We start from the raw sequence: 25,753 nt of genomic DNA, 5'->3' as shown, positions 1-25,753 counted from the left end.
AATGTGTGTGTATATATGTGTGCACATGTTTATGTGAGTGCAGCTATGTCTGTGCCATGGCATGTGTGTGGAAGTCAGAGGACAATTTCACATGTCAGTCCTCACCTTCTGCTTGTTTGAGGTGGGATCTCTGGTTACTCACCAGGCTCGTTGGCCTGCCATCTCAGGGAGTTTGCTTATCTCCTCTCCCTTTTTGCGGGGATTACAGATAATTGCGCTACAGCATTTGACTTTTTATGTGGGTTCCACACTCAGGATAGGATAGCAAGTACTTATCCACTGAACTATCTCCCCCCCAGACTTCAAGTTTATATATATGGTGATTTTAAGTGATTTTTTTTTTTTTTTACTTGTATGTTCCATAAGTTACTTTTCACAGACCATCCATGTAAATGAGTCAGTTTTGTGGGTTTTTTTTTTTGACAAAATTAAATTTTTCCTTGATAAATTTTTCAGCTTTTTATAGTCCTAAGACATTTTTAATCACTTTCTTTTTTTCTGGAACACTTTTAGTAGTATCAGCTTCATTTTATGTTACTTACTGTGTTTTGTTATGATACTCACAGTAAATTAGATAAAAGGTAGGTTCTTTGCATTTTGTCCTACCCAATCAAAGGTACCCATGACCAGGTTCATAGAAAACTTAAGAATTGCTTTGCTGTCTATAATTGGTCTGCTGTGTTACTAGTAAACCTCTTTCATATCTTCTGTCCATTTCATACTATTTCTATGTAAATCAGATGCACAAACTGGCATATGGTCTAGAGTTCATTTGCAGTGGCTGGAGACCCTGGTGTGCCATTCATTCTCATTTTCTCTCCCTGTCTGTCTTTCTTTAACAAACAAAAAAATAAATAAATATTTTTAAAAAGTTTTTTCTTAGGGCTGGAGAGATGGCTTAGTGGTTAAGCGCTTGCCTGTGAAGCCTAAGGACCCCGGTTCGAGGCTCGGTTCCCCAGGTCCCACGTTAGCCAGATGCACAAGGGGGCGCACGCATCTGGAGTTCGTTTGCAGTGGCTGGAAGCCCTGGCGCGCCCATTCTCTCTCTTCCTCTATCTGTCTTTCTCTCTGTGTCTGTTGCTCTCAAATAAATAAATAAAAAAAATTAAAAAAAAAAGTTTTTTTTTTAAAGTTAAGAATCCTAAAAGTGAAAATCTTAAATATAACTTACTTTTGAGGCTGGTGGTTGGGTTTTCTACATTTCTTTTTCCAATTTTTTTTTTTAAATGCTAGCTTTTGTGTTAAAAGAGTTTACAAATATATTTTTAGGATGGATCAGTTAGTGAAATGTAATAGACATTTAAGAAATCATCATAGAACATTTGTTTGTTTTTTTGGGTTTTTGAGGTAGGGTCTCACTATAGCCCAAGCTGACCTGGAATTCACTATGTAGTCTCAGGGTGGCCTTGAATTCATGGGGATACTGAGTGCTATGACATCTTACCTTGAACTGTCCCTTGACCTTTGGTCTCTATATAGCATCCCTCCAACTATATTCTTCTCTTTGAGAGGCTGCAACTTTTAGATATTCTGCAGCCTCCAGCATAGGGTCGAACACATAGCAGATGATCAACAGTCATTTGTAAAAGGAATGGCTACAGGACATTTCTGATGGTTGTTTTATTTTTTTCCCCATTTATTTATTTATTTTTTGAGGTAGGTTCTTACTGTAGACGAGGCTGACCTGGAATTCACTGCATAGTCTCAGGCTGGCCTCAAAACTCATGGCCATCCTCCTACTTTTGCCTCCAAGTAAAAGGGATTAAAGGCGTGTGCCACCACACCCCCCGGCAGAACACTTTTTTTTTTTGTTTGTTTGTTTGTTTGAGAGTGAGAGAGAGAAAGAGGCAGATATATAGAGAGAATGGGCGCGCCAGGGGCTCTAGCCACTGCAAATGAACTCCAGATGCATGCATCCCTTTGTGCATCTGGCTAACGTGGGTCCTGGGGAATCTAGCCTCAAATTGGGGTCCTTGGGCTTCACAGGCAAGCACTTAACCACTAAGCCATTTCTCCAGCCCAGAACATGGTTTTTAATATCCTGCCTAGTGGATTTTTTTCAAATATTGAAGTACAGTTTTTGTGTCAATGTATTGACAATATAATCTGAAGGGACTATACTACAAAGTACATTTTAATTTCATTTGTTTGAATATATAATAATTGAACACATAGTTTTATTTCATTGATTTTCAAAGAGGAAAAGTGTATACTTGGAAAAGCTTTTCCACTCAAGTGCTCCAACGTTCTGGTTCCTTTTCTGGAGGTTACTTGTGTTAATTTCTATAACTTCCCACAAATAGTTCATGCATGTACAAAGAATTTGTATTTACTTCCTTTTATACAGTTTTTAGCATGCTGAGCCCATTTTTCACCTTGACTGATCCTTTATTCTTTCTTTGCTGCTTTGCCTCCCCCCTCTCCTTCCTGTACTTGCTGGGGATCAGACCCAGAGCCTTGTGTATGTTCACAGTTTTGGTTTTCTTCAAAAACAAGAGGCTAAGGCAGGAAGATTGTAAGTTAGGTTTCAGCCTGGACTAGACAGTGAAATTCTCTCAAGGGAAATATGTTCTGAACACAAACAGCACGGTGCTGATTCTGAGACCAATGTGATTCTTTCTCTCATTCTTAACTGTTTGCATTTCTTTTTCTTTGTGCCAACAAAGGTAAAGAGCATAACTTGGTCATAGATGGAAGTGCATAGTAAAGTTTAATTCTTTTAATAAATTAAACCAGCAGAAAAAAACTGAACAAAGAAATAGAATTAAGGATTTGAGGACAAAGAGAAACATATGTAGGTATTAAAATCTTTAATGTACCATACAAGAATTTGAAGATGCAAGTATAAATATAGTCTACAGGTTTCTATAGAGCTAAAGTTTTCCTAAAGAGAGGAAGACAAAAAAAAAAGTAGAATCCAAAATGTCCCCATATCAGAAATATTGTCACCACTGATATGACGCCATAATGGCAAATTCCACACCTCATCTCATGTGGCAGGTCACAGTTAAAGTGTAGGTGCATAACGTGGTTTCTTCAGAGTGTTCAAGGGGAAAACAAGACCCTTCCAGTCTCCTTCAGCCCTAATTTACCTTTACTGTACATGTACAGGTAGGGGAATTGTTCACAAATGAAAAAAAAAAGTCCAGGCACGCTGATGGCACGCTCCCCAGTATGGTCCAATATGAGGCTCACACCAAAGTACACTTCTTACTTTCTCCCCACTACCTACTCTCATGAGAATAACCTTATGAGAATAGTCATTTCCAAAGAGAAACTCCATATTGAAAACGCTGGTTGCAGAAATTGAAGAAAAGACATAGTATTAATTCTTTTAAAGATTTATGATGAGAAAGCATCTGCTGATTACCAAGCCACAGAAATGCACTGATCAGTTTGTCAAGGTCATTGCTGATAAAAATCTATAATGCTGGTGAAACATCCCTGTTTTGGTGTTACTGTTCCAGACTCTAGCTGTAGCTGATGAGACGTCCACCACAGGAACTAAGGATGCCATGGACAGAATAACTGCTGGGTGTGTCAGTGCCTCAGGCATGTGTAAGCATCCACTTGCCACAATAAGCAAAAGCTTCTCCCCTCACTGCACTGTACAGTAACTTTTCAGCCAAACACAGCACCTTAGTTGTTCTGAAAGCTGTCAGCTTGTGGTTCCCGTTGTTTAAAGCTGCTGACTTAGGAATTCTGGTGACACTTCTTTGCTGTTTAGGCACCCTGAACACTTTTTTTTATGGTATTAGTAGAATGTAACATTGTTTACTGTTAGATACTTAGATGGGAATCAGTATAGGAAAATAATTGCTTAATGGTAGCCTAAAATGTAGTCCAGAGTAGTGGTGATGCCAAACAATTGTAAATTGTCCACAAGGGTGGCTGAAACAGTGGTTGACACCTTTATTTTTTGGTGGTTTAATATATACAAACTTTTTTTTATGCACAAAATTATTAAAAATATTGTATAAAATTGCACTCAGCTATGTATAAGAGTGTATGAAACATGAGTACATTTCATGTTTAGACTTGGATTCTTGCTCTCTGAGATAATAATTTATGTACATTTCTATATTCCAAAATTTGAAAGGGGCTGGAGAGATGGCTTAGCAGTTATTACTTGCCTGCAAAGGCTAAGGACCCATGTTCAATTCTCCAGATCCCATGTAAGCCAGATGCACAAGGTGTCACAAGTATGCAAGGTCGCACATGTGCCCAAGGTGGCACATGGATCTGGAGTTCAATTGCAGTGGCTAGAAGCCCTGGTGTACCAGTTCTGTCTCTTCTCTCTCTCTTGTTTTCTTGCATATCTGTTGGGCTTACCTCAAAAAAAAAAAAGCATGAAAAATTCAAATCTGAAACTCTCTAGTCACAGTGATTTTGTTTATTATTTATTTATTTGAGAGTGACAGACAGAGAAAGAGGGAGAGAGAGAGAGAGAGAGAATGGGTGCGCCAGGGCTTCCAGCCACTGCAAGCGAACTCCAGACGTGTGCGCCTCCTTGTGCATCTGGCTAACTTGGGTCCTGGGGAATCGAGCCTCGAACTGGGGTCCTTAGGCTTCACAGGCAAGTGCTTAACTGCTAAGCCATCTCTCCAGCCCTAGTCACAGTGATTTTGGGTCAGATATTCAATTTGTATTTCTAACTTAATACCTGTAAAGTGCCTGTACTAATTTTTGACTCAAGTCCATTGTTTACACTGATTTAGTTCTACTGTTTGTCAATTTTTTGGTAAAGCTTGTCATAGTGGTACATGTCTGTATTCCCAGCACTTGGGAGGCTGAGGTAGGAAGGTTGCAAATTATATATAGGCCAGCCTGGGCACCCACTAAGCCTATCATTTTTTTTTTTAATTTAGAAAAAGTAACATTCACATTTCAATTGTATTTCCTAAGTAGTAGTGATAAATTGAAATGAAAAAATCAGTGTACTAATTTGTAGAATTTGTAAGAAAGAGTTTATGTGTAATGTTCCTTGGGAAATGAACCATGTATGTTTTAAAGACATTTTTCACACTTGGACACATTTGTTTTCTTTTTTCGGGGGGGGGGAGGTTTCGAGGTAGGGTCTCACTCTAGCCCAGGCTGACCTAGAATTCACTATGTAGTCTCAGGGTGGCCTCGAACTCATGGCAGTCCTCCTACCTCTGCCTCCTGAGTGTTGGGATTAAAGGTGTGTGCCACCATGCCCGGCTACATTTTGGACACATTTTGTGTACATGATTGGCAGCTTATTCATTTGGTTAGCCAACAGCAAAAACAAGTAGATGATAGTAACTTATATTGATCTTTAAAGACAAGAAAAATGGGGGCTTGAGAAATGGCTCAACAGTTAAGGCACTTGCCTGCAAAGCCTAAGGACCTTGGTTCAATTCCCCAGTACCCACATAAACCAGATGCACAAGGTGGCACATGTGTTTGGAGTTTGTTTACAGTGGCTGAAGGCCCTGGTGTGCCCATTCTCTATATGCCTCTTTCTTTTTCACTCTGTCTCAAATAAAGAGCATAAATTAAAAAAATTATAGCCGGGCGTGGTGGTGCACGCCTTTAATCCCAGCACTCGGGAGGCAGAGGTAGGAGAATCACCTAGTTCAAGGCCACCCTGAGACTACAGAGTTAATTCCAGGTCAACCTGGACCAGAGTGAGACCCTACCTTGAAAAACAAAAAACAAAAAAAAATTATAAAGACAAGAAAAACAGGTAAAAATCTATTGCCCAGGATGGTCTTGTTTTTTTTTTTTTTTTTTTTTTTTGAGGCAGTCTCACTCTAGCCTAGCCTGACCTGGAACTTGCTATATAACCCAGGCTGTCCTTGAACTCACAGTGATCCTCCTACCTCAGTCTCCCGAGTGCTGGGATTAAAGGTGTACACCTTTAACTAACTAACTTTAATTAACCCTGCAGTTAGAGTTCTGTGTTCATCTTGAAAAGTTAGTTTGGGGCTGGAGAGATGGCTTAGCAGTTAAGGCGCTTGCCTGCAAAGCCAAAGGACCCAAGTTTGACTCCCCCAAACCCACGTAAACCAGATGCACAAGGGAGCGCACACATCTAGAGTTTGTTTGCAGTGGCTGAAGGGCCTGGCATGCCCATTCATTCTCTCTCTCTCTACCTTTCCATTTCTGTATCCCTTTCTCTCTCAAATAAGTTAATAATTAATAAAATATTTAAAAACATCTCTGAGGTTGTTCTCTAACCTCCACACATGCACCATGGCATGCATGCATTCCCCATCCCCCCAAGACACACACATATCATTTAAAAAAAAAAGTAGTTTGAGCTGGGCGTGGTGGTGCACGCCTTTAATCCTAGCACTTGAGAGGCAGAGGTAGGAGGATTGCCATGAGTTCGTGGTCACCCTGAGATTACATATTGAATTCCAGGTCAGCTAGGGCTTGAGTGAGACCCTACCTCGAAAAACCAGAAAAACAAAAGGAAAAGCTAGTTTGTCTCTGAAACCCATAATCTATGGTTGACCTTTTTCATTAGTATATACTAAGTGAACATACAAAATAAGTTTTTTTTGCTCACATTTTCATATTTACATATAATATAGTTTGAGCATATTTACCCCTTAGGGTTGATATTCTTGTATTATTTAATTTCTAGTCATTTTGAATGAATGGATGTTGTTTTATGTCATTGAAGCTTACTTATTTTATTTATTTTTGTTTGCTTTTTGAGGTAGGGTCTTACTCTAGCCCAGGCTGACCTGAAATTCACTATGTAGTCTTGGGTGGCCTTGAACTCATCATGATCCTCCTACCTCTGCTTCCCGAGTGCTGGGATTAAAGGAGTGCACCCCAACACCCAGAACTGAAGCTTAGTTTTTCCAAATGGTATTTATCAATGTATTATGTGATAGTTAATTGTGTAGTTTTCTAACAGCTTATGAAGTTGCTTAATAACACTAATTATTAGAGAAATGCAAATAAAACAACAATAAATTGTTGCTTGTATTAATGTAAAAAAAAAGGCAGTGTGTTGATAGGGCTAGAGAGATGGCTCAGCAGTTAAAGGTACTTGCCTATAAAACCTGACAGCCTGTGTTTGCTTGACCAGTACCCATGTGAAGCCAGGCATCCAAAACTGTGCATACATCTGGAGTTCCTTTGCAGTTACAGTAGACATGTCCATATTTATTCTCTTTCTGTGTCTGTCTCTTTCTTTTTTTTTTTAATTTATTTTTATTTGAGCGAGAGAGACAGACTGAGAGGCAGGGAGAGAACGTGCATGCTGGGGTCTTCAGCTGCTGCAAACAAACTCCAGATGTATGTATTACCTTGTGCATCTGGCTTACGTGAGTCCTGGGGAATCGAACCTGGGTCCTTTGGTTTGCAGGCAAATACCTTAACCACTAAGCTATATCTCTATCCCTCTCTCTCTCTCTCTCTCTCTCTCTCTCTCTCAAACAAATAAAAATGTTTTTAGAAAAGTGTTGACAAATATGTAGAGAAATTAGGATGGTTATACATTGCTTATGGGAATGCAAAATGGGTTTAGAAAATAGTTGAGCAGTTCTCAAAAAGTCACACAGAGTTACCATGTCCCAGCAGTTGATTCCTACATATATTACCTAAGGGAACAGAAAGGATTTCCATACAAAATTTATACATGAATGTTCAAAGCAGCATTATTCATAATAGCCAAAAAGAAATACAGTGAAATTGGCATTGAAAAGTTCTGGTACATGATGACTGAAGCTTATAAACATACTAAATGAAATAAACCAGGCATGATATAGGGTACATGTAATATGATTCTATTTATATGAAATATCTAGAATAGGCAAGTCCATGAGGAAAGTAGATTAGTGGTTGTCAGGGCTGGACAAGATAAGTGAGAAGTGACTCAATCGATACAGGGTTGCTTTTCAGAGGGATGAAAAATTAGATAATCGTGATAGTTGTACAACTTTGACTAAGTTTAAAAAAAAAAAACCCACTGAATTGTACACTTAAGAATGAATTTTGCCAGGTATGGTGTTGTATACCTTTCATCCCAGGACTCGGGAGGCAGAAGTATGAGGATCACTGTGAGTACAAAGTCAGCCTAGGAGAACAAAGTGAGCTCTAGGTCAGCCCGGGTAGAATGAGACCTTACCTTGAAACTTGCCCCCCCCACCTTAAAATAAAAGCAAGAGCGAATTTTATGTTAGTTTTTACTTATATCTTCCATAAAAATAACAAACAAAAACTGAGTCTTTGATTAGTATGTTCTGTTGTTGGTATTAGGCTTCAACCCTTCAGAGACAAAGATTCGAACACCTGATGGCAGAGTGTGGCAAGAGACGGAGTTTCAAAGCATGAGTAGAGAACTGTACCGAGACTTAGCACTTCACTTTGCAGGTGAGAGTGGAGCTTTTCTGTCATGAATATTTTACTATGATTGTCATGCAAATTATAACCTTACACATGAAATTGTCACCAAAGTAGATATTTTTCCGTAGTAGCTAGTAGCCAGATTGTATACTAAGGCAGTAGCAATGTGAGTCATGACTCAACCTCTGGGTTTTGCTCCAGGTTAAAATTAGTCTGCATGGCTAATGAAACAGAAACTAGGCTGTTTCTAAACAGGGACTTTTAGAGTTAGGACTGCCTGATTGGAAGGTAACCTTAGGTGAGGTTAATTGAGGTTTTCTTTTGCTGAGTCTTGGAGATCTTTGAGGTGGTCAGTTACTTGTCAGTCAGCAGATACAAAATAAGAGTGACAGGAAAGGCATAATATTAGGGGATTGGAACTGAGGGGAACCTGAGGAAGACTGAAAGAAATAGGAAGATTATAGTAGGAATGTTACACTTAATAAAAACCTAGTATGACTTGGGCAAGATGCTGGGTGCTTTTTTAAAATTTTTTTTATTTTTGTTTTTCGAGGTAGGGTCTCACTCTAGGCCATGCTGACCTGATATTTACTATGTAGTCTCAGGGTGGTCTTGAACTCACAGAGGTCCTCCTACATCTGCCTCCTGAGTGTTGAGATTAAAGGTGTGCACCACTATGCCTGGCTTGGGTGCTTAATTTTGTGTATTGTTCTTAGTCACTAAGTTTGTTCCTGCCTTAGAGCCTTTACACTTACTTCTCCTTTGCTCATAATGCAGAGTTTTATGTGTATTTTAAGTTATATTTATTATATTTGTAGTGAAGGTTAGTTTTTTTGACTCTATAGTCAGTGTGTGTGTGTGTGTGTGTGTGTGTGTGTGTGTGTGTATCAGGGTGGCCTTGAACTCATGGCGATCCTCCTACCTCTGCCTCCCTAGTGCTGGGATTAAAGGTGTGTGCCACCATGCCCAGCTTCATATTTATATTTTATCAAGTTTTTACATAGACATTTTTGTTGTTGTTGACTTTTAGTTTTTCAAGGTAGGGTCTCACTCTAGCCCAGACTGACCTGGTATTTACTATGTAGTCTCTGGGCAGCCTCGAACTCACAGTTATCTTCCTACCTCTGCCTCCCAAGTACTGGGATTAAATGCATGTGCCACCACACCTGGCATGTAGACATTTTTTTAAAAATATATTTTTAAATTTAATTTTATTTATTTGAGAAAGGGGAGAGAGGGAGAGACAAATAGAATGGGCACATCAAGGCCTCTAGCCACTGCAAACAAACTCCAGATGCATGCGGCACCCTGTACGTCTGGCTTTCATGGGTCCTGGGCAATTGAACCTGGGTCCTTACCTTTTCAGGCAACTGTCTTAACTGCTAATCCATCTCTCTAGCCCTTATATAGATATTTTTAAATGAGATGAGAATCTGCAAGCAGGCTTCCAAAATCTCAAGTGTGCAATGATCTTGACTTTTGAAAGTATTGTGCTGTTGTAGCTGCTTCCCATTTATGAAAATGAAGTCAATTTCTCATAAATTTTTTGAAGAATAAAAGGATAAAACAAAGAATTGAAACCTAACAGTCGAGTAGTGGTAATCTTTAGATCTGTACTGTGTGGGTCATGGAAATAGCTTCAGGGAAGGCTTTTCTCTCTACTCAGATTGCAGACTTTATAGTGTAGTTTCCCACTTTATCCACTGGTAATACTTTTTGTTTATTTATTTATTTATTTTTGCTTCTTCAATGTATGGTCTCACTGTAGCCCAGGCTGATCTTGAATTCACTGTGTAGTCTCAGGGTGGCCTTGAACTCACTATAATCCTCCTCCCTCTGCCCTGAGTGCTGGTATTAAAGGCATGTGCCACCATGACTGGCCTTTACTGCTAATACTTATTATTTATTTATTTTTGTTTTCAATGTAGGGTCTCACTGTAGTCCAGGCTATCCTCAGGATGGCCTCAAACTCATGGCAGTCTTCCTACCTCTGCCTCCCCAGTGCTGAGATTAAAGGTGTGCGCCACCATGCCTGGCCTGATAATACTTTTAAGACCACCAGAGGATGCTTGAAATTAGAGAGTATGAAACCTTATTTACATTTTGTTTTTCCTATACATACTTGTAACTACCACAGACCTTAGCAACCTTAGTACACAATTTTTCTTGATTAAGTTGACCGTTTCCACCTTTACATTTAACAGAAGCACCTTGTAGAATTTCTTTGGCATATCTGAATTGCCAGCATCACCTAGGCTTTGGGAACATTAAAATAAGGTTTACTTGACAACAGCCTCTATGGTACCACTATAATGAGTCCAATAACAGAGATGGCTACTGAATATCTAATGGGGTGGGTAGCCTATATATAGTGTAATACTCCCAACGAAGCTGTGGTCCACTCTGGCTGGCTGGAGTTAGAGAGTGAGGAATTTCTTAATGTTGCTCAAAGTGATGAACAGTTTGTAGCTTGTGATTTATGTCTTGAAAGTACCATTCAATATTTTTGGATTGTATTTGACATTATATAATAAAAGTGCAGAAAGTGAAACCATAAAATGTGGGGAGACTACTGTACTGAGTTTTTCTTACTAAAGGAGGATAGGTAGTGAGTAGGAATCAGTAGTTGCTATAAATGTTTCTGCTTTTCAGATGATAATTCTGTAATAAAAGAAAAACCTGCTGACAAAAGTAAGGAGAAGAAAGTGGTCAAGCCAGTACGAAAAATCCAAAAGGTACCACAGTTATCAAGTCCTGAATGCAAAACAGGTTAGTTTTTCTATATCCTGTCCATTCTATGTGGAATCTATGTGGATATAAATATATGTTACCAAATGTTCTAATTGTTTGGAACATATGAAAATCCAGTACATTATATAGATATTATTATGTATGTTATGTGTGTCTTGTTGCAGTATGGTTGACATAGCATAAAATATGTATTGAGAAGGAATATACAGTTTGAAAGGTTCCTTATTATGTATACATTTATGAAACCATTTGTTCATTACACTAGTTTATTTTTCTTACTTCTGTGACAAAATACCCGACAAAAGCAACTCTAGGAAGGGTTTATTTTGGCTCGCAGTTTGAGGGTGTAGGTCATCCTGACAGGTAGTGCAGGGTGGCAAGCGCATGACGTGGCTGGTCACACTTCATCTGTGGTCAGGAAGCACAGAGTGCTCAGATGGCTTCCTCCTCTTGCTCACTCCACACCCCAGCCCACAGCATAGGCCGCCCACAGTCAGGGTGGGTCTTCTGTCCTCAGTTAAAAGTTTTTGGAAACACCCTTATAGACACACCCAGAAATGTGGTTTCCACGCTTTTAAAACCAGTCAAGTAGACAATGAAGATTAATCATCATACTCATTTTATGCTCAAAGTATTTTCTATTATTATTATTTATTATATATTATTATTTTTTTTTTTTTTTTGGTTTTTCAAGGTAGGGTCTCACTCTGGTCCAGGCTGACCTGGAATTAACTCTGTAGTCTCAGGGTGGCCTTGAACTCACGGCGATCCTCCTACCTCTGCCTCCCAAGTGCTGGGATTAAAGGCGTGCGCCACCACGCCCGGCATATATTATTATTTTTAATAGAAGTTTGCCACATTAGTGAATTTATGTAATTTTTTTTATATATAAGGGAATTATTTATGATTGTCATTAGGATAATATCACAACTTTAACAATCCTTTCCAATAGTGGTTGGGTTAGATAAAGAGTAGATCAAACTGCTGGGTATGGTGGCGCATGCCTTTAATCCCAGCACTCGGGAGGTAGGAGGATCACCGTGAATTCAAGACCACCCTGAGACTACATAGTGAATTCTAGGTCAGCCTGGACTAGAGTGAGACCCTACCTCAAAAAAAACAAACAAAAACAAAAACAAAGAGTAGACCAAACTGAAAACATACCAGCTTTGATTCAGCTTTGTCTGGATTTAAAACTAGCTTTATTCCTTGGCACATGAGTTAATTTGAGTAGGACTTTGTTTCTCTGTATGTAAAATGAGACAGCAGTAGTTTCTATCTCACAGATTATTATAAGAACTAAGAATTAGTACCTGAAAATACTTCATTTTACTATCTGACAAATGATAATGCTCTCACTGTTAACTATGACTCCACTGGTAATGATTGTTTCTAGCTGTCCTGAAAATGGTTATTTAGTGTGTCATAGTCATATCAGTGAGTAATTTTGGGCCAAGATAAGAGTAGAAAAAGTTTGGAATTTGTCATTTTCATCTTAGAGATGTTTTGAATTGATGCATTCATTCATTATTCAAATATTTTTTAGCAGTTGCTATATGTATGACAATGTGCTCTTCTGAGCTTGGACAGTAACAGTGGTGAGCACAGGTCCTGCCTCAGTGGTTAACACATCATCATAGCAGTATGAATCTACTATAAGAGGTCACAGGGCTTATGGCACCGGAGAGCAAAAATGATGAGGCACTGCTTTTATCAGGCTCCTGTTTTTCTAGTTACAGGCTAATCGTTAGAATGACAACATATTTTGTCACACCCATTAACTTCAGTTGTCATAACAGAGTAACATTGGTTCTGTACAATTAAGAATTTATATACTATCAAAGAGGCATGGTGTGAAGTGAAACACAGAACACTCTTAGAAACACAAAACTTGGATTGAATTTATCCAATTTTGTAGTAGCCTGATCTGTGTATGTACTGTGATATGACATGAACCTGAACATAATTAAATGTACCAAAATTCTATTAATATCTAGTGAAAGCCATCTTTTTCTTTACCAGGACTTCATGGGACTATTTCAAAAAACCAGGGTTTAGAAATAACCACACAGCATATTAAAAGCCAGCATTTATAAATAACTACCCAGTATATTCATGTTTGCTTGGTTTTGAGTCAGTTAAACTAAAATTGTAAAGAAGCCTGCTGTGTCGTTTTTGTTAAGAACATAACGTTTCTTATAGATTGAGCAATAAACTGGGCCCTGGCAGATGTGGAAGACGTGGCACATCTAGTGGTAGACAGTTGGCTATCTTCTTGTGTTATAGATAGATCTTCGTTCTACTTTGTTTTCTCTCTTTTTTTTCAAGGTAGGATCTCGCTCTAGCCCAGGCTGACCTGATATTCACTATGTAGTCTCAGGCTTGCCTTGAACTCACAATGATCATTCTATCTCTGCCTCCCCAGTGCTGGGATTAGAGGTATGTGCCACCATGTCCAGCTTCTCTTGCTTTCTCTGCTGTTTGTAAAATAAAACAGATTTTTTTTGGTTGTTGTTGTTCTTTCAAGGTAGGGTCTTACTCTCACTCAGGCTAACCTGGAACCTACTCTGTAGTCTCAGGGTGGCCTCAAACTCACAGTGATCCTCCTACTACCTTTGCCTCTCAAGTGCTGGGATTAAAGGTATGTGCTAGCATGCCAAACAAAAACTAGATTTTATGGAGGTAGATGTAGTATTTTTTAACAGGAAGATGTTTTAAAAACATTTTTTTATATAAATAAACTCAGTATTTTATTTTATTTTATTTATTTGAGAGAGAGAGAGAGGGAGGGAGGGAGGAAGAGAGAGAGGGAGGGAGGGAGAGAGAATGTTTGTGTGTGTGAGTGAGAGCGGGAGAGAGAATGAATGGGTGCTCCAGGACCTTCAGCTACTGAAAACAAACTCCAAACACATGCACCATCTTGTGTATCTGGCTTTTGTGGATCCTAATGAATTGAACCTGGGTCCTTTGGCTTTGCAGGCAAGCACCTTAACTGCTAGGCCATCTCTGTAGTCCAGTAGGATCATTTTTATGTTTTTTTTTTTTTTTGTATAATGGCCACTTAATGCTCTAGTAGAAACATAGTAACTGTTTATTGCAGTCAGGTTTGCATTGCTGGCTGAAATCACCCAACCAAGAGCAGCTTTTGGGGAAAAGGGGGTTATTTTGGCTTATAGACTTGAGGGGAAGGTCCGTGATGGCATGGGAAAATGATGGCATGAACGGAGGGTGGCCATCACCCCCTGGCCAACATAATGTAGATAATAGTAATAGTAGAACATACCAAACACTGGTAGGGGGAAACTGGCTATCATATCCATAAGCCCAACAATACTCTGCCTCCAGGAGGCTTCAATTCCCAAATTGCCATTAGCTGGGAATCTAGCATTCAGAACACCATCAAACCACCACATTCCAGCCCTGGCCCCCGTAAACTTCTAATCATACATGATATAAAATGCAATGGATTCACCCAGCTTTAAAAGCCCTCATATTTTTTATCAGTACTAATGATGTTCATATACCCTCATAGTTTGAGATTTTTTTAGCTGAGCCATAATACCTCCCAAATCCCCCCAAACCCATAATGGCACAGAATAAACATACATACTGCAAAAGATGCCATTGGGGATAGCAAAGAAATATCCAACCAATATGAGATTTAAATAAACCAGGGCAAATATCAAACTCTGTGGCTCCAAGACCAATAACTCTAGCCTGCGACAAGTCTCTAAATCCAGTAATCCTAACTAGCAACAAATATCTAGAGTTTCAATTCCTCCCTACCAGCTAGGCTACTCACAGTGCTGGAAAACTTCATTGGGGCCAGCAGCTCTCCTTAACAGCCATCTCGTGGTCCCAGCCTCTCCACTGGGTCTCCACTGCAACCCACGGTTCATCCTCATTGCTCCATTGGGTCTCCATGAAGGCATCCAGCAAACCTGCTTTACACTGTCTATGACTGTTTTCAAAACACAAGACCATGTTGTTATTGGATTATTTTATCAAGGGGAATGATCACAGGGATTTCTCACATATAAGCATTATGATTTATTTTGTATTTAAAAAAGAATACTTACGGGCTTGTGAGATTGCTCAGTAGTAAATTAATTGCCTTATGTTGCAGTCAGGTTCACATTGCTGGCATAAAACACCCAAATAAGAAGAGCTTGTGAGGAAAAAAGGGTTTATTTTGGCTTATAGACTTGAAGGGAAGCTCCATGATGGCAGGGGAAAATAATGGCATGAGCAGAGGGTGGTTATCACCTCCTGGCCAACATCAGATAGACAATAGCAATAAGAGAGTATGCCAAACTGGCAAGAGGAAGCTGTCTGTAACACCTATTAGCCCACCCCTATAAGATATTGCTTCCAGGAAGCATTAATTCCCAAATTGATATCAGCTGGAAACCTAGCATTCAGAACACCTAAGTTTTTGGGGGATACCTGAATCAAACCACCATACCTTGTAAGCATGAGAATCTGAATTTGATCCCCAAGACCCATGTAAATGCTGGGCATAATAGCTTGCACCTATAAATCCAGTGCTGGCCTCCATGTGCATGTATGTGCATACTCACCTGTACACACATTGTGTGCTTTGACACACCAACACACAGTATGAACATCATACATGTATACCCTCATACCAAAGAATACTCATATATTTCAACAAGCAATGTATAAATAGGATATAATTTTTATCAGTATTGACTGTTAAATGTTAATAATTTTTAAAAATTAGTTTTAGAGCACTAGTTTATTGTTTTCGTCTTATTTTTTTTTCTTTTTGTTATTTCATTTCTTTTGTTGAGGTCTATGCTGACCTCAGACTCTCAATTCTGCATCTGCCTCCTAGGAGAGAAGTGGGTTATATAGGCTTGTACTCTTGGCTCTTATACCTTTGTGTGTGTGTGTGTGTGTGTGTGTGTGTGTGTGTGTGTGTGTGTGTGTAAAGAGTGTGTGTAAAGAGTGTGTGTAAAGAGTGTGTGTAAAATGAGTGACCACACTGTCTGTTGTCATTTTTTTTTTCCAGGGTAGTTGTAAGAGCAGTGTTCATGCCACCACTTCTCCTACAATGGCTTCTGGGCCTAGAGAAGATGAGGTGGAGGTGACCCATCTCCTGATAGACAGTTGGCTCTCTCTTCTTGATGTATTGATATATCCTTGTTCTCTGTGTTCTCTTCTATGCTCCCAGGCATAGGGTCTCAGCCACCCAGTAACATCCTTTTAGTTCTAAGTGCTCTAGTGCTTGAGATTTCTGGAATTATAAATTATGATTTGGTACTTAATTTTAATGCATTTAACACCTTTGAGATGTGGAAGCAATCAAACAGCTAGCCAATTTTGATGATTTAAAGCTAAAAATATACTTACATAGTAAACCTTTTAACCTTAGAAGAAGGCAAATTCATCTCATAAGATTGGTCACAATCTTACAAGACTGAGTAAATACTCTACTCCTAGCTAAAGTTTAAGTTTTAATTCTATGTGATGTATATTTTAGGTAGTAGTCGTCTGATAAGTACTTCTTCCTGGCGTGATGGACAAAAATTAGTAAAGAAGATTCTGGGACCTGCACCCAGAATGGAGCAAAAAGAGAGAAGAACCGTATCAAGTGACAGAAGTGGAAGAGAAAGAACTGCTAAATTTGGTAAGGGGCTGAAATGAATATAGAGTAAAGCAATTAAAATTTGCTTCCATAAGTACTTAGAAGGTGAAAAATATTGAGAATGCTTTAGGTTTTTTAAAAAATAAATTGTTAATGTAGCTCAAATCAGACATGTTGTCAGTAGTGGTAAATATGGTGGAAGAGCTAGAGCTTGACTTTTAATCTCTTTTCCCCCCTTTTGAAGAACCTTGATTTTTTTTTTTTTTTAAGGTAGGGTCTCCCTGTAGCCTAGGCTGACCTGGAATTCACCTAGGAGTCTCAGGGTGGCCTTGAACTCATGGCGATCCTCCTACCTCTGCCTTCCAAGTGCTGGGATTAAAGGTGTGTACCACCATGACTGGTTCCCAAATTTAGATTTTTTTTTTTTTTCAAGGTAGTTGACCTAGAATTCACTATGGAGACTCAGGGTGTCGTTGAACTCACAGAGATCCTTCTTCCTCTGCCTCCTGAGTGCTGGGATTAAAGGCACGTACCACCACACCTGGCAGCAAGTTTTGATTTTTAATATGAATTCTTGGAATGGATGTTATAAGAAATGAAATTCCAAGTGTAATTTGACATGTAGAAGTCAGTGTATACTTTGTATTTCTTTTTTTACTTTCTTTCATTTTGTAAGTAAACTTACGTGCATTCTCAATATAAAACTAACCCATCAGGCGTGATGGCGCATGCCTTTAATCCCAGCACTCAGGAAGCAGAGGTAGGGGGATTGCAGTGAGTTCAAGGCCACCCTGAGACTCCATAGTTAATTCCAGGTCAGCTTGGGTCAGAGTGAGACCCTACCTAGAAAAACAAACAACAGCAGCAAAAAATGTGAATGTAATTTTTATATATATATGTATGTATGTATATATGTATGTATGTATGTATGTATGTATACACACATACACACACACACACACCTATACATACATACATATATATACATATATATATATAATATGTATATATATATATGTATATATATAATATATAAGATACCAATAGGAATCTAAGTTAAACTTTTAAAATTTCTCTGATAAACTCATCTGAATATTGCTGTTCAAGGTGAAATGAGTCAGTATGTAGAATGTTCAGAAAAATCAATATTTTCAGTGCCTTTATGAGTTGTATTTGGTACAGTTGATCTTTACAAAACATTGAAAATTGTCAGGCATGGTGGTGCACGCCTTTAATCCCAGCACTTGGGAGGCAGGGGTAGGAAGATCACCATGTGTTCAAGGCTACCCTGACACTACATAGTGAATTCCAGGTCAGCCTGAGCTAGAGTGAAACCCTATCTTGAAAACCAAAATAAATAAATCAATAAAAATAAAAAATAAAAACATTGAAAATTACTCTTTCTTAAAGATTCATAAGAAATTTTCCTGGGTCTTGTTTTGTTTGTTTGCTCTTTTTGTGTGTGTGTGTATTTGTTTTGTTTTTAAGACAGGACATTATGTGGCCAGGCTGGCCTCAAACTCTATGTAGCTGAGAATAGCTGTGAATCCCTCTAACTGTTAGCCGTCTCTCTGCATCCCAGTGACAGAGAGCTCCTGACATTCCTGCCTCCCTCTTGATTGCTGAAATTACAAGTGCACACCACCAGTCTTGGGTATATTCAAGATACCTTGTACTTAAAACTCTATTGATTTTTAACAACTTTTAAAATACTGTATTTAAAATTTTTTTTTTGTTTATTTGTATTTATTTATTTGAGAGTGGCAGATAGAGAGACAAAGAGGCAGATAGATAGAGAATGGGCATGCCAGAGCCTCCAGCCACTGCAAATGAACTCCAGATGCATGTGGCACCTTGTGCATCTGGCTTATGTGGATCCTAGAGAATCAAGCCTTGAACCTGGCTCCTTAGGCTTCACAGGCAAGCACTTAACCGCTAAGCCATCTCTCCAGCCCTAAAATACTTTATTTTTATTTGTTTATTTGACCGAGAAAGAGAGAGAGAGAGAGAGAAAGAGGGAGAGGGAGAGAGAAAATGAATGGGCACGCCAGGGCTTCCAGCCACTGCAAACAAACTCCAGATGTGTGTGCCCTTGTGCATCTGGCTAATGTGGGCCCTGGGCAATCGAACCTGGGCCCTTTGGCTTTGCAAGCAAATGCTTTAACTGGATTTTTAACAACTTTTAAAATAGCGATATTAAATATAAATGCATGAGAGATTATATTAAATACTACAATCATTCATATGATTTCTTTTTTACTGATATATTAAATATTTTTACAAAAATAAGAGAGTATAGTTTTTCAGGCGATTGAAATTCTTTTCCTTCTAGAAAAGGGAATTTACTTTTACAATATTTTTTGGAAAACTGTAGGATGCTTGAATTTGAGTTTAAAATAAATTGGAATTCCTTGGTTTCCTAACTAGTGCAGCAAAGCTTAGGAATGGTACAGATTTTAATATGTCACTAACAGTTCACACACTACAGGGGTTCATATTGGCTTAGGAATGATACAGAACTTTAACATTTCACTAATAGTTGACACATTACAGGGGTTAATATTGGAAGAGCAGAATCTGATCCCAGGCTAGATGCTTCACATCGACATCTTCCACGAAGCTCAGAACGTTCAAGAAGTAGAGCTCCATCTGAAAACAATATGAAGAAATTAGCTCCATCTGTACCAGACAATAAACAGGAGGAAAATACTGCCTTAAACAAAGACTTTTTACCTGTTGAAATTCGTGGCATCCTTGATGACCTGCAGCTGGATTCCACAGCTCAGACCAGTAGGCTGGAGGGTGGTGAGGTACAGAAGCAGACGTCATCAGCACCGGCACCAGCTCCTCGGAGCCACAGCCCAGGGAAAAGAAAGCCAGAAAAAATAACTGCTAATGAAGATCCCCCTGTTATTTCCAAAAAGCGCCACTATGATACAGATGAGGTACGACAGTATATTGTTAGACAGCAGGAGGAGAGGAAGAGGAAGCAAAATGAAGAGAAGAAGGCTCAAAAAGAGGCAACAGAGCAGAAGAACAAACGATTACAGGAGCTCTATCGGAAGCAGAAAGAAGCCTTTACTAAAGGGAAAAGTGTGCCCCCCTGTGACCCACCAGCTGCTAGGAGGCTGCAGGAGACTTACTCCAAATTACTTCTTGAAAAGACTTTGCTTGAAGAGCCAGCGCATCAACAGGTTACACAGGAAACACAGGTAATCACAGTAAAAGAAACACTAAGGGTTTAATTCGTGGTGAGGAAAAGCTTATTTACTTTACAGTACTATGTGAAATTATCCCCTCTGGCTTTGAGATATATTACAACAATTAAGGCTTTTCATGATCTTTATTGCATGTGAAGGAAAAGTAACATTGACATTTCCAGTGTTTATTGCTATTGATCTCTTCTATCTTTTCTATTATATTCCTGTCTAGTTTTCATGGTAATACTGAGAACTTAGGACATAATGCACAACTGGATTATGTTAATGAAGTACTTAGTTTATGTTCTGTGTTAAAGTTAGGAAATAGCCTTGTTTAGCATGCTTGTCTTTTTATGCATAACTGCGTATGCACCAGGTATTTATTGTATATTGATTTAAAGGTGTATGTATAGTTTTAAGCTTTGGTAAATCCTCACAACCTTAGCTGAGTATGTTGGCCATTATATTATTTTTCTTATCAGATTAAAAAAAAAAGTTTATAAAGGATACTATTTTATCCTGATCATGCACTTAGGATTATGTATCCTTGTTGGATTTTAAATGATTTTATTTTTGCCAGGGCATGGAATTGGTTTTTCAAGGTAGGCTCTTATCTAGCCCAGAGCTGACCTGGGCTTCACTAAGTCATCTCAGGGTAGCCTCAAACTCATGGTGATCCTCCTAACTCTGCCACCCAAGTTCTGGTATTAAATACATGTGTCACCATGCTTGGGCTTAAATGATAGTTTGCTATTAATTGTAGTTACTGTTTTTGGTGGTTCTTAATTCTTTTGTGTGTGTATGTTTGTGTGTTGTTTTGTTTTTCAAGGTAGGGTCTCACTCTAGCCCAGGCTGATCTGAAATTCACTATGCATTCTTAGGGTAGCCTTGAACTCACTGTGATCCTCCTACCTCTGCCTCCTGAGTGCTGGGATTAAAGGCATGCACCACCATGCCAGACTTTTGGGTTTTCTTCTACAGTCCTGGGGGTCGAACCCAGGTGCTTATGCAAAGCTAGGCAAATTTTTACTTAGCTATACCTCAGGCCTTTATAATGCTTGTTTTTAAGGCAAACTAAAGATGAATTGATCTTATTTGAGAGGAAAAAAACCTATTATATGATCTTTGTAAAGCTGAAATGATTTAATATGTTTCTTATGTGCTACTGAAGACACGTTTGTAATCAGGGACAGATAAGTTTGGTGTTTTTTTTCCTTAGGGCAGACCTGGGTATCAGCCTTCTGGAGAATCTGATAAAGAGAACAAAGTGCAGGAACGTCCCCCAAGTGCATCTTCCAGTAGTGACATGTCTTTGTCAGAACCACCACAGCCTCTTGCAAGGTAAAAAGAAAAAAAAAAAAATCAAAAGAAGAATGAAAGTGACATTTAGGATAGTAGTCTGTGTGTAGTGGTTTTGTGGACTGTCCTTTCTGAGTAGGTAGGCAGATAGAGTTATTTAGAAATCAATGCATATATTCTAAGGGATTTCTAACCATGGCATTCAACTATATTTACTGTTTATAGTACTGTTTTTCCTGTCCTTTAATCCAATGTGAGTTGGAAGCAGTCTTGTATTTCTGAGTCAAACACAGAAAGTTGTTTTGGATGGGTAAATCATGGGGGAGAAAGGATATAAGACTATAACCTATATAAAAAAGTAATTTAAAATGATTAAAAAAGATCACACAAAGGCTGGAAAGATGAATTAGCAGTTGATGACCTTGTCTGAGAAGCCAAAGGACCCAGGTTCTATTCCCCAGTACCCACGAAAGCCAGATGCACAAGAGGGCACATGCATCTGGAGTTTGTTTGCAGTGGGGAGGCCCTGGCACACCCATTCTTTCTCTGTCTCCTTTCTTTTTCTGCTAGCAAATAAATAAATAAAATAAAGTTGTTGTTTTGTTTAAAAAAGATTACATGGTTCTAAGTTACACATTTGGGGAAGAGAAAGAATTTGAAACTCTGAGAAGGCACAAATAGAAAATCAGATTGTTTTCCACTTTGACGTATTTAATGCACACAGCTCTTTTCCACTTGAGAGAACAGTAGTTTTGATAAAATAGCTAATATTTCTTGAGTATTTTTTTTTGTGGGGGGGGGGAAGCGTTTATTTTCGCTTACAGGATCAAGAGGAAGCTTCATAATGAACAGTAGGTGGACATCACCTCCTGACTAATATCAGGTGGACAACAGCAACAGGACAGCATGCCAAACACTGGCAAGGGGACACTGGATATAATGCCCATAAGCCCTCCCCCAACAATACATTGCCTCCAAGAGGCTTTAATTCCCAAATCTCCATCAGCTGGGAACCTAGCAGTCAGAACACCTAAATTTATGGGGGACACCTGAATCAAATCACCACAATAATTGAACCTGGGTTATTAGGTTTTCTAGGGAAACACCTTAACTGAGCCATCTCTCCAGCCCCTAAAAAAAACTTTATAAAACTTATTTGCATGTATGTTTTGAGGTTGGGAGAACACCAAGACCTCTTGACACTGCAAACAAATGCCAGATGGTTGAGCCACTTTTTTTTTTTTTTTTTGTTTTTCAAGGTAGAGTCTCACTCTGGCCCAGGCTGACCTGGAATTCATTATGTAGTCTCAGGGTGGCTCTTGAGTATTTTTTAAGTGTCTACTTTGTGTTTTATTTGGTGCTTATAATTTTTTGAGTTAAACATCGTGTTTGGGTTTTGGATTGACAATTTCTTGTTTTGTTTTGTTTATTCGAGGTTAGAGTCTCACTCTAGCCCAGGCTGACCTGGAACTCACAGTGATCCTCCAACCTCTGCCTCCCAAGCACTAGGGTTAAAGGCATGTGTCACCATGCCTGGCCTGTATTTGAGTTTTGTTGCTATTTTTTTATTTGTTTTGTGGTGCTAGAATCAAAACTAGAGCATTGTTCATGTTAGGTAAGCCATTTGCCACTGAGCCATGGCCCTAGCCCAATCTGTCATTCCTGCTTTATGGAAGAGGTAATCAATATCTAGACTCTAACCTTTTCAAAATCAAAATATTAGTGGTAAGAGTGTGTTTGAATATAGAAAACTTGATTTTACAAGCCAGTGATTTTAAAAAAACATACATACATACATATATATATATATATATATATACACACACACACACACGATTTGTTTAGTGTTCTGAATGTATTTCAAGCTGAAATCATTATTTTTTTTAAATTGGAAATACTTTTGAGTGATTTTCTCCATTTCATTATTGTCAGATTACCCTTTTGGAGTTATGTCTTCAATTTTTGCCCTTCTCTGAGTTTCCTTCTAATTCTATTTAAATTAATTTATTTGAGAGGCAGACAGAGAGAGAGAAAGAGAGTGAGTATGGGCATGCCAGGGTCTTGCCGCTGCAAACAAACTCCAGATGTGTACACCATTTTGTGTATCTGGCTGTATGTGGGCACTAGGGAATCAAACCCCAAGCCATTAGGCTTTGCAAACAAGCACCTCCATCTGCTGAGCCATCTCCCCAACCCTCCTAATTTTAAACATGTCACTCAATAGTGAGAAAGAAAGCAAACATAAGTTTGTTGTTAGACTTTGCTACCTTGAATCAACTCCTTTTTTGCCTTTTCTTCTCTCCCTCCCTCAAACTCCTGGCAGTCCTTCCACCTCTGCCTCCCAAGTGCTGGTATTAAAGGTGTGCACCACCATACCCGGCTATTTTGTTTTACTATTATACTTGTTTGGCCTGTGAGGTCTCACCGATTGCCTCCACTTTCACTCTCCATTCTCTAGCTTCCTCTTTCCTGGTAATAGTTTTAAAGAATTTTATTTTGTGTTTATACTTAATGGCATTTTCTCTCTCACTAATTTTACCCTATCATTTTTGCATTAGCTACATGGAAAACTTCAAGGTGCATGTCTGACCTCAAAAACTTTGAAGATACAGTTTTTTTTAAAGCCATTCTCTTTGACTAGCAGAATTAGTTGTTCCCTAATCTACATCATACTGAACTCTGTGAACCTTTGTTTTAGTGCATAAGATGTTGTCTTTTAGTTATTTATTTGTCTGCTATCCTTGCTGGATCTTGAAGGCTTGAGTAAGGATTAATTTTTAACTGGATTTTAAATATGTATGTATGTATGTATGTATGTAGAGAGAGAGAGGTGCGCACACAGACACACAGACAGACAGACAGAGACAGAGACAGATATAAATAGATAGATATGGGTGCTCCAGAGCCTTCAACCACTACAGACAAACTCCAGACACATGTGCCCCTTTGTGTGCATGTGCGACAGTGCGTGCTTACATCACTGTACATCTTGGCTTACATGGTACCTAGAGATTCAAACATGCATTTTTAGGCTTCACAGACAAGTGCCTTAATTGCTAAGCCATCCATCCAGCCCTGAGCTTACATTTTTGTATTATCCTTTTCTTCTACCATCCACATAGCATTTTCCGTAAAACTGGCCTTCTTTTAAGCACTTGAAGGTGTGCTGGAGGGATAGCTTAGTGATTAAGGTGCTTGCCTGTGAAGTCTAGGAATCCAGGTTCAGCTTCCCAGATGTACTCCCCAGTGGTACAGGCATCTGGAGTTTATTTGCAGGGGCTGGAGGCCCTGGCATGCTCATTCTCTCTCTCTCTCTCTCTAATAAATAAATAAATAAATAAAAATAAAATATTAAAAAACACTTGAAGTTAAAATTCTTGGATTTTTACTCATTAGTATTTTTTCATATTATAACCTCCTTTGTATTCCTAATGAACTTAGCACCTAGTAATCTCATTTCTTGTAATAATCTATATTCTGTGACATAGAATCTATATTCTTCCTTTATTCCATTCTTTCTAGCACAGCCCTTTAGTATGGGAGACTGCTACAACTCCTAAACAAATCTTTCATGACATGCTTTTCAGTTGCTTTATTATCTTGGTTACTGTCTTCCAACTGACTTTGTCTTTTTTTTTTTTGCGTTTTCAAAGGGTTTATTAAAGAATGTTTTTAAAAGCTAATTTGCTCGTGCTGTCTGCATAGTAAAGGTGATGGGAGAGAGCAGGGTCCCAGGCCTCGTTCAGCTGGAGTTCTCCGTGGCAGAGCAGTGTGGTCGTTCTTGCAATGTGAGAACAAATTAAAAAGAGTCTCTTCCCAAGACGAGGAGTAACAGCAGGAGACGGAGTGAAAAGCCATCTTTCTTTCATTCTGTGGTGGTGTAGCCCGTATTTTTATCATCACAGGCTACAATTTTCACTTTATCCACCTTAATAAGTTCCATCACTTTCCTGAATTCAACATCATTCAATACAAAAGTCCATACATTATCGCGGAATCTGTATGTATTTAGAGAGCCCCTGAAGTTGACTCTGTTCCTGACCCTCTGGGCCAGTACTGAGTTTATAGCCTTATCAAACTGAAGCAGAACTTGAAGACAAGTTGAGGGGTGATCTGTTGAGACTGTATGAGCTCATCTAGGCTTTCCTGAAGGCTGTTCCCCCAAAGTGGTATTTCTGTACAACTGATATGCCATGGCTTAGGAGGAAGAAATTGCTTTTTTCAGGCTTGCATTGATGTCCTGGGGGAGGCGTTTCCCACCGCGGGGCACTCACGCGGGGGGGCCGCCAGGAGCCCTGAAGGAGGCGCCCACCCCGCCAGGCCTCTCGCTCCGCCACCGCCACCACCGAAACCACAGCTGGGCCCACGACCCGGAAGCGCTCCCCAACTGACTTTTTTAAGCCCACTTGTAGAACTTCACATGTATCCCTATTAGTTTGAAAATGTATCTTTTACAACTAGTTTTTTTAAAATTTTTATTTATTTATTTTATTTATTTGAGAGAGAGAAAGATGCAGATAGAAAAAAAAATGGGCATGCTAGGACCTTCAGCCACTGCAGATGA

General features: G+C 39.0%; 1 protein-coding gene and 1 pseudogene across 9 annotated transcripts in view; one reads left to right on the top strand and one right to left on the bottom strand.

Annotated features, from left to right (window-relative positions):
• Positions 1 to 25,753, top strand: part of Cep350 (centrosomal protein 350) — a 193,547-nt gene that overhangs the window by 49,873 nt on the left and 117,921 nt on the right. For all 9 annotated transcript variants that reach the window (XM_045161454.1, XM_045161431.1, XM_045161439.1 and 6 more), the window contains exons 7-11: positions 8,242 to 8,355; positions 10,981 to 11,097; positions 16,586 to 16,732; positions 19,244 to 19,902; positions 21,110 to 21,231. In XM_045161454.1, coding sequence (XP_045017389.1) covers positions 8,242 to 8,355; positions 10,981 to 11,097; positions 16,586 to 16,732; positions 19,244 to 19,902; positions 21,110 to 21,231 — 1,159 coding nt within the window. The remainder of the gene's footprint in view (positions 1 to 8,241; positions 8,356 to 10,980; positions 11,098 to 16,585; positions 16,733 to 19,243; positions 19,903 to 21,109; positions 21,232 to 25,753) is intronic.
• Positions 25,055 to 25,395, bottom strand: LOC101594374 (annotated as a pseudogene).

Source organism: Jaculus jaculus, chromosome 1, assembly GCF_020740685.1.
Source record: "Jaculus jaculus isolate mJacJac1 chromosome 1, mJacJac1.mat.Y.cur, whole genome shotgun sequence".
Lineage (NCBI taxonomy): Eukaryota > Metazoa > Chordata > Mammalia > Rodentia > Dipodidae > Jaculus > Jaculus jaculus.
Note: the sequence above shows the minus strand (reverse complement) of the source record. Positions and strands in the feature narration are given on the sequence as shown.